A 10,000-nucleotide genomic window follows, 5' to 3' on the forward strand; every position below is an offset into this window, starting at 1 on the left:
ACGAATAAGATTGACCACTGTGGCCCTTGGGTGTGTGAGTGGTTGTTATGGTCAGAATGGGTGTGAGTGTGAATGGTCACTATGGTTCATAGAGAAGAGACTGGTCAGTGTGGTTGAGAGGGGTCCTTTAGGTCCATAAGGGTGTGTATGCATGTTCAGATCAGGAACACTCCCCATGCTGTGGTATTCAACCTCTGGTCCAACAATAACAGCAGGCAGAACAGAACCCACCCACAAACAGGATGGGAATACACACAATACAGTACTAACCCGCTGACCTTTTTCTCTCTCTCTCTCTCTATTTTTTGGCATGGGAAACATATCTTTGCATTGCCAAATCAAGTGAAATGAACAATCTCTACCAATCTCTTTCTCTTACTATATAGGCTACCGTTGTGTCTTGCTCTTAACATACACAAAGCCCTCTGTCAATGAGGCGGCTCCTGTTCTAAAGCTCATGCCTGTCATTGGGAGATGGACCGGCCAACGATGAGGACAGCTGAAGAGGGGGATAACAGAGAGAGAGGGAGAAGATGGGTGAAAAAAGCCCTGGGAAAAGGAGTGTGAATTTTCTCCGGTGTTAGTGGCTGGGCAGTGGGGACACTGTATGGTTTTGTCTGCAGGCAGTGCTTAGCCAAACAGGATTAGAGGAGGAGAGGAGGCTCCAACAGCAGAACAAAGCAGCTCACAGAGAATGTGATCTGGGCCTGGCTGGTGCTGTAGGCCTCCCTCTGGTACTGCACCACCATCCAGAGAGACTGTAGTCAGCTCCAGAACTCCACACTACCATCTACTGTCCTCACAAACTTCCACTCATCCCCATGCCCCATTTCCCTCCCAAACGTTCCAGTGACCCTGGCATTACCACCACATTCCCCCAATCTTACTGCCTTGTTTCAATAGTCTCACTGCCTCCATATCCACGCGCCACAAATGACCAGGGATGTATCTATTCCCCCAGCCGCTGACTGGCTGGCTCTGCTCAATAAGATCCCACATAGAGCAGCACAGTGCAGACCTCAGCCAGTCAGTCAACCCCCACGTCACATTCCATACGGCTGCTCTCCTCATTGACCCGGTACTAATGAGGTCAAGATGGAAGGTAACTGGCTGGGCCATAGAAATAGAATGAATTGTAGTTCTGTGGCATGGTAATTCACTTCCTGGTTGAAACTCCAGTCCTGTCTCACTCAACACACACCTCAACTGTGTGACTGCCAACTGACAGGGTACAGCAAACACACACACACACACACACACACACACACACACACACACACACACACACACACACACACACACACACACACACACACACACACACTGTATATTCTGAGAATAATCCTCTCTGACTTGTCTTTGTAATAGGTGTAATCAGGGATGAAATGAGCATGTCCTCAGTCTCTAGTCTGCTGACAGGGCTGACACTTCTATCTAATAGGAGGTGGGTGATGTTGCTAGGCAGCTGTTAGCCTGTTCCACACTGAATACATTAGAGATCTGATCATCTGAGCCCATGGCATGGCAGACATGTGACTGCGGACTGGGGTCACTCCTCTGTATGATCCTTACTATCACAACCTGCCAGAAAGAGGGTGTTCCTAATGTATTGTCCCCTTAGTGGAAAAGCCCAGAGGTCATATTCTGTACAGTCGATCCCTCTGTGGACAATATCAGAGCCGGACTATTCTATCTCCCTGGCAGAGGTCTACTCCCTCAAAATATATGACTGTTTGTCCATGTGTCATGACATTCTATCAACTTCCTGTCATGTGTTGCACATTTTCCATAGTCCTTTTGTGGGCGTGTGTGTCCTCTGTCCCCTAATCAAATCACTGTGATAGTACTGTAACGTACTTACTCCCCTGTATCCCTACATGCAGACATGAGCTCATCCCCTGGACGGCCCACCCCATAGATAGAGGAGCAATGTTTCCACATCCTCCACCCCCCATTCCTCCTCCACCCCTCATTCCTCCTCCACCCCCCATTCTTCCTCGGTATAATCTCTAAAACAACAGACCACTTTAGTGTAATGGGGTTATTAGAATCACATTTGAAATGACATTTTGACACGAGTACAAAGAGACTATAGTTGAGACAGAGGGAGGAGGTTTGCTCTCTGATGTAGAAACCTCACTGCAAATGATGGGTTTCTGTAAAGGGAGAGCGCTTTAGATTGTTTCTCATAATCTATGAGGGTGGGAAGTTAGAAGATAATGACAGTGTAGAGAACAGTCGGTGTGGGTTCCTGTGTGTCTGTGTGTGTGGTCCTGTCTGTCGGGTTGACTTGTCACACTCTAGGAAGGAGGAGCAGCTGTGAAAGTTTCACATCCTTTCAGGGCTCATAACTCACACCTGAACGTCCAATCACAGCCCTGACCTGCCAGGCTGCCAACAGATGCTGTCATATCACAGCTCTGTCCTGTGTGACTGTCGCCAGAAACCAGCCAAACAGAGGCCTGGATTAGAGGTCACCAGGGATCGAATAAGTAATCTGGTCCTTAAGTCACCACAGGGGTCAGTGTTGGGTTGTTTCATCACTAGGGGTCAGCATGTCTGTTTGGCCGTGTGTTTGTCCATGGCCGTGAGAGAGACTACGTCTCTACAGACAGTGTTTAATGTATGTATTTATTTGTGTTTCCCTATGTAAACTCCCGATCAGTAGATTCTGTCGTTTTTTTCTGTGCTGTGCTCCGATGTGAAAGCTGTGTTGGTATTTCCTGTTTTCGCTGTGGAGCGACGCCCTTTGAACTCTCCAACAGGCGCTCCCCCAGGACAACCCCACTCTTTACACTCTGGGCCCCATCCCTCAGGGAAACAACAACACATTCACTCGTGGATGTTTGTTTTTAATCAATATCCCATAGGGTATTTAGATTTTTTTTTTCTAAATATTTGTCTCTGACTACCATAAAGTGTTACAGTCCATTTCCTGTCCACATGTTAGCACCCCACACAACAGGCAGGCACTGAAATCACACAACCTGCACAACTGGCACAGCATCGTGGTGCTAACTAGTGACATCAAGGCCTCCACAGTGTCAATGTGAGAGAAACAGAAGAGAGAGAGATGTATACCCAATGTATGACCATATTAGAGAGACATATTTCCATCAGATGACACAGATCCACAAAGAATTCGAAAACAAATCTAATTTTGATAAACTCCCATATCTACTGGGTGAAATTCCACAGTGTGCCATCACAGCAGCAAGATATGTGACCTGTTGCCACAAGAAAAGGGCAACCAGTGAAGAACAAACACCATTGTAAATACATCCCATATTTATGCTTATTTATTTTCCCTTGTGTACTTTAACCATTTGTACATTGTTACAACACTGTATATATATATATATATATATATATATATATATATATAATATAACATTTGTAATGTCTTTATTGTTTTGAAACATCTGTATGTGTAGTGTTTACTGTTAATTTTTATTGTTTATTTCACTTTTGTATATTATCTACCTCACTTGCTTTGGCAATGTTAACACATGTTTCCCATGCCAATAAAGCCCCTTGAATTGAATTGAATTGAGAGAGAGGAGAGGTGTTGTTCTGATAGCTTTATGACTTGTTCTCCCTGAGCATAACATCTTGACACATCACACCATTGTGTGAGACCTTTTATCTGGTTCTTTGTAGCACAGAGAGTGTCTCTTCGCGAGAGACGGTTGCTATCTGTGGTGCCGGGGTCATAACCGGACAAATGTTTTTCTGCTGGGACTTTTAGGAGAACTACTGTGATGTCCCCATCTGATAACCCACAGAGTAGAGGCAGCCCAAAAAGCGAGGGAAGGATAGTGGTTGGGGGGGGGGGGCGGTCAGGGCTGTTTTGGTTCTGCCAGTCACCATGTTTCAGTTGTCCACGGGCCCCTGACACTGTATTTCCTTTGCTGGCTGAAAAGATTGTTGACATTTGGAACAGCAAGATAGGAGCCACAATGTGTGGGAAAAAACACGAGAGAGAGAGAGAGAGAGTGAGAGACATTTGTAATGTCTTTATTCTTTTGAAACTTCTGTGAGTGTAATGTACTAGAGAAAAGGTGTGGAGATTGATTGAAGGTTTTCTGTTCTGGCAAGTCCATCAATCTTTGTGAGAAGGAGAGAGGAGACATGAGGAGAGAAATAAACAGGTGAGAGGTGGAGAGAGACAGAAACAGAGAGGGTACTAGCCTGCGTTGGAGAGAGGGTATTGTAGTGGTGAGAGTATGATCCTTGAGAGGGCAGTGAGTAGTGGAGTACTGTGAGAGGAGAGTAGAGGAGAGTAGAAGAGTGGAGAGGAGAGGAGAGGAGAGGAGAGGAGAGGAGAGGAGAGGAAGCTCAGTGTGGGGAGCAGGCCTCGGGGAGGGGGGGGGCTATTGTTTCACATGCTGAGAGTCTATCAGAGAGGAGAGCGAGGCTGAGTTGGAACAGACTGTAATACAGGGGAAGGGCCAGGCTACAGCACCGGCCCCCGCCTTTCTTTCCTCCGTCTTTCCCTCGGTCTCTCGCTCTCCTTTTTTTTTTTACTCGCCTCCCAGCAACTCCACAATAAACGTAGACGCTGGTGGCAGTCTACAATTAAGAGTAGCTGTAAAGAGCTCTGGAGCCTTGACGCCTTCGTGTTTTCACTGCAGACACACACAGCGGGACCTGGGTTAGGTTGAAGACGCTGGCTGAATTAGAACACCATCCTCTCTCTGGGACACGCTGGCAGAGGTCGGCTCTTGTTTGTTTTGTTTTCGTCAAGGAGGGGGTGTAGCAGGGTTCACACGGGTACTGAAGGGACACCCTGCTGTTACAGCGGTGTCCCGTGCCAACACAGAGGCACGAGGTGGGGGGGGGGTGAAGTTACCTTCTGATCTGTTGCGGGGGACGAAGACCACCTTCCACCTCTCATTGTGGGTCTTTACTCAGGTAATGCTGCGTGTACATCCCATGACCTAAAGAAGGTGTCCTTATGGACTGAATGTTAGACACGGCAGACTCAGACTGTACAGAGCTGTTGTGTTGTCCTTATGGACTGACTGTTAGACACGACAGACTCAGACTGTACAGAGCTGTTGTGTTGTCCTTATGGACTGACTGTTAGACACGACAGACTCAGACTGTACAGAGCTGTTGTGTTGTCCTTATGGACTGAATGTTAGACACGACAGACTCAAACTGTACAAAGCTGTTGTGTTGTGCTTATGGACTGAATGTTAGACACGGCAGACTCAGACTGTACAGAGCTGTTGTGTTGTCCTTATGGACTGAATGTTAGACACGGCAGACTCAGACTGTACAGAGCTGTTGTGTTGTGCTTATGGACTGAATGTTAGACATGGCAGACTCAGACTGTACAGAGCTGTTGTGTTGTGCTTATGGACTGAATGTTAGACACGGCAGACTCAGACTGTACAGAGCTGTTGTGTTGTGCTTATGGACTGAATGTTAGACACGGCAGACTCAGACTGTACAGAGCTGTTGTGTTGTCCTTATGGACTGACTGTTAGACACGACAGACTCAGACTGTACAGAGCTGTTGTGTTGTCCTTATGGACTGAATGTTAGACACGACAGACTCAAACTGTACAGAGCTGTTGTGTTGTCCTTATGGACTGACTGTTAGACACGGCAGACTCAGAATGTACAGAGCTGTTGTGTTGTCCTTATGGACTGACTGTTAGACACGACAGACTCAGACTGTACAGAGCTGTTGTGTTGTCCTTATGGACTGACTATTAGACATGACAGACTCAGACTGTACAGAGCTGTTGTGTTGTGCTTGTTTTTGGTTTATTAAGTTTTATTTTAGCCTTACTCAGGAGAGGCTGTTTTGAGTCAGATGGATTTGTTCTAGAAGTGACAGCGTGTGTACTGATGGCGGGAACAGCGATTAGAAAGGTTTTCGTTGGGGGTGGCTTGCTCCACTGTGCCTTCGCCTCTGTGGGATGTGCTCGGGTGGGTTTCCTGGCTGAGAGAGGTGTGGGGGGACTTTGAGTGTGGTTATGCTGTTTTTACAGTAAACATTAAGCTGTCGTCTGAGCAGGCTGTTGGAAGAAAGGGTACGTTGTGTGAGAGGAGGTGAGAGTAGAGTGCTGGTTAGATTAGCTCGTTGGCACTGAGAGATTATCCGGTTGCTTGTGGAGTGTGCAGGGCTGTAAGCAGGACCTGTGGTCTGCAGGCTGAGTGGGCTGCACCGCTAATGGGCCAGAACACCCAGGGCATTGATGCAGGATTAGGCACTGAAATTCCACTGCCCTCTGAGGGAACAGGGGAGGTAACGCAGCCATGAGTGTGGTTGAGGTGGTGTGTGTGTGTGTGTGTGTTTGTGCGCGTGTGCGTGCATGAGTGTGTGTGTGTTGAGTGGTGGGCGGGGGGGTGTAAATGGGCCTGTAGTTTTGACGGCTTGATTTGGCAGACGGTACTGTTGGAATAAAGTGGTTGAATTCCTGTTTTCCCCAGTGTAGAGACCTTTCCTGTTGTGTTTCTACTACAAACACGGCTGTGGTATTCTGGAAAACGAGTATGTGGGGGCGTGTGGGTATTACTGTTTTGATAAGCTGAGTAAAGGTTTTGTTGAGAAAGGTTTTCATTGTTTCATTGTGACACTTTCTTGAGTCAGATTTAGGTTCCGTGCCCTGATTATGTACTCACAATATGGCCATGTTGTTGGAAACTAAACCAGCACTGTCTCACATCCTCTGTCGCACTGCGTCAGACCAAACCTGATCAGATCTCATATCTGTCTCACAGCTACCTGCATCTCATACTCTCTCTTAGTTTCACAATATGAGACAAATACTGTTGAGAAGATATTGCCCCTGGCCCTACTGTAGGTTTGTCCTTCACACAGACCTTAGTTGCCATTACTGTAACACCTAGAGACCTCTCTCTATCCGAGCTGTGGAAGGTCAGAGGGTTTAAAGCCTCTGACTGAACAGAGGAATGTGCAGAACGGATTCCTGCCAGTTCTGGCATCCCAGTCACGGATACTTTCTTCTCAGTTAAATATGAGCAAATTGGCTTTGAACAGTCACCTATTTACCCACCAAGCAGGTCTAGTCTAACTTATTGTTTATAGTGTGCATGGGGGTATATTTAAGCATTAAGGCCTGAGGGGGTGTGGTATATGGCCAACGCAATGCGGAGTGCCTGGATACAGCCCTAAGCCGTGGTATATTGGTCATATACCACAAACCCCCGAGGTGCCTTATTGCTATTATAAACTGGTTACCAACGTACTTAGAGCAGTAAAAATGTATATTTTGTCATACCTGTGGTATTCCACGGCTTTCAGCATTCAGGGCTCGAACCACCCAGTTTATAATACATTTTTGATCCCGATTTTTGGTGTCTTTGAATGTGTTTATTGTGTAAATATTTGTTTTTTTATTCACCCCAAAATCTTCCTCTCTTCTGTTCCAGGGACACAGGTCAAAGATGGCAGCCTGCTCCAGGGTCGAAGGCAGCCATGTTAGTGAAGGTGAACAGCATTGGCAGGAACCAGTCCGTGGTGCCCGCTAGCACCCTGCACCTCCTCCACCACAACAACCTCAGCCCTGGAAGCCCTGCTGTGTACCAGGTCCACTCCGACAGACCCAGCCCTGCAGGCAAGATGGCTGCCCCCGTGGACCCCAAGCAAGCCTTCCACCTGAAGAAGGGAGACAATGGTAACTTCTGCCTGGTGATGCCCTCCACTGGCAGCAAGGTCCACCAGACCCCCCAGAGGTCTCAGGCTGGCACCCCCAGGCCCTCCTCGCCCCAGTACGGTGCCACTCCACCCATCTATGATGAACCCCCCATGGATCCACCTATCTATGATGAACCCCCCATGGAGGTAGAGGGGGCCCACCTCCTGAACAGGCCCTTCACCCCCTCCACCAGCCTACAGAGGGTCCGCCAGCCCCAATCCCACCCCCAGAACCAACCCCAGCAGCAGCCCAAGCTTCTCCAATACCCAGCCTCTCACCTGAGCTCCAAACACAAGAGAAACCCCTCCGCCACAGATTACAGCCCCGCTGGACGGGAGTGCATCAAACACATGGTCAACGTGGACCCTGCCACCTGCAAACAGAGCCCCTTATCCCAGCCTGTCCAGACAGAGCAGGGCCCTGCCCCAGAGCCTGCCCTGCCCCCCTCTCCATCCCCCTCCCCAGCCCCAGGTGTGACCCAGCCCAGGCCCAAGGAGGTGAGTCTAGAGAAGAAGCAGTCATGGCGTCTCCTGGAGGCCAGCGCGAGGAAGAACATGGAGGCCCGACACAGCCGACAGAACAGCCTGGCCTCCCAAGAGTACCCGGCACCGGCGGCCGTTACCTACCAGGACTCAGGCTACTCTACGGGGCCCTCGCCCAGCCTGAGGAGGAAGAACCGCAGGAGAGCCCTGGGCGGAGGGGCTGGGGGTGCAGGGCAGGGCCGGCCAGGCTCGGTGGGCAGCACTGGGGAGCTCAGTGCCCTGAATGAGAAGCTGATGGCAGAGATGCGAGCGGTGGTGAGTCGCTCAAACACCCTGCGTGGCAGCAAGGCCAGCCTGGACACAGAGATGTCTGAGGGGTCTGTACCACGGGCCCGTTCCCCCTTGAACTCCCTAAAGAAGCACGGGGGCCACAGCGCCTCTCGGGAGGACATCAGTGCCAGTAACCGCTCTCTGTATCGGGCCGGGAGCGGGAGTAACCACGGCGACATACCCCTCTCGCCCCTGGCGTCAGACGGCATGGTGCGTCAGAAACGGACCTATGAGAAGGTGGACACTCTGGAGAAAAGCATCACCAGCCAGAACAGCATGTCCTCCCCAGAGCCCCCCATGTCCCCCTCCCAGGTACGGTACAGCCCTCCTCTCAACACGGTGTACTGAAGGTGTTCGTGACTGTTGTACTTGTCTTATCTGTGTCTTAGCATTCAGACCTTTTTGTGTTTACACAGTAGAAGACAGAAGGGGCCTGTTCCTCTGGCGTGTGTGTAGCTGAGTGGGGATATGTTGACATGTTAGTGTATGTGCCTGGCGCCTGCTGAGTTCCAGGGCCTCTCCAGCCTGCTGTGTTGTGTATAGAACAGTGTGGTGACATATGAAAGGGCAGTCTGTGTGAGGCTGAAAGGGCAGTCTGTGTGAGGCTGAAAGGGCAGTCTGTGTGAGGCTGAAAGGGCAGTCTGTGTGAGGCTGAAAGGGTGGGTCTGCTCTGTGCTCTCTCTGTCTCATGTGACGGGGCGTGGCCTGATTAGCCTCGTTAGCTGCGTTACTGCAGGTCAGCTGGAATGTCTGCCCTCTATCTCTCTTTATTACTGCAGATAGATTGTGGCTTCCATCAATGTAATTGTCTACATCATGTCTAATCCCCCATATATTTTTTTGTAAATACATACTGTATTTAAATATATTTTATTATTTTCCACTAACTCTACCACCTCTCCCCTAATTGGAGTAAACTAATGGACAACAACACTTAGGCTTCTGTTTCCAGTTTATACATACTACAGTTGAAGTCAGTTGAAGTCAGAAGTTTACCTTAGCCAAATACATTTAAACTCAGTTTTTCACAATTCCTGACATTTAATCCTAGTAAAAATTCCCTGTTTTAGGTCAGTTAGGATCACCACTTTATTTTAAGAATGTGAAATGTCAGAATAATATTAGAGAGAATTATTTATTTCAGCTTTATTTCTTTCATCACATTCCCAGTGGGTCAGACGTTTACATACACTCAATTAGTATTTGGTAGCGTTGACTTTAAATGGTTTAACTTGGGTTGTTACGTCCATTGTCGGAATGAGACCAACAGAGTGGAAAGCGTACATCTTACTTTATTTTAGATGAACACCAAAAACAACAAAAGATAAACGACCGTATCGTTCTGTAGGCTACACAGTAACTGAACAAAAACAAGATCCCACAAACTCATTTGGAAAACAGACTGCCTTAGTATGATCCCCAATCAGAGACAACGATAGACAGCTGCTTCTGATTGGGAACCATACCCGGCCAGCAAAGAAATAGAAAATTGGAATGCCCACCCAAATCACA

At 48.5% G+C, this 10,000-nt stretch overlaps 1 protein-coding gene across 5 annotated transcripts in view; it reads left to right on the forward strand.

Annotated features, from left to right (window-relative positions):
• Positions 1–10,000, forward strand: part of si:ch211-218g4.2 (rho GTPase-activating protein 39) — a 97,676-nt gene that overhangs the window by 63,702 nt on the left and 23,974 nt on the right. For 3 of the 5 annotated variants that reach the window (XM_021616045.2, XM_021616046.2, XM_036988229.1), the window contains one exon: positions 7,411–8,800. In XM_021616045.2, coding sequence (XP_021471720.2) covers positions 7,411–8,800 — 1,390 coding nt within the window. The other 2 variants (XM_036988228.1, XM_036988227.1) reach the window with 2 other exon arrangements.

This window comes from Oncorhynchus mykiss, chromosome 9 (assembly GCF_013265735.2).
Source record: "Oncorhynchus mykiss isolate Arlee chromosome 9, USDA_OmykA_1.1, whole genome shotgun sequence".
Classification (NCBI taxonomy): Eukaryota; Metazoa; Chordata; class Actinopteri; order Salmoniformes; family Salmonidae; genus Oncorhynchus; species Oncorhynchus mykiss.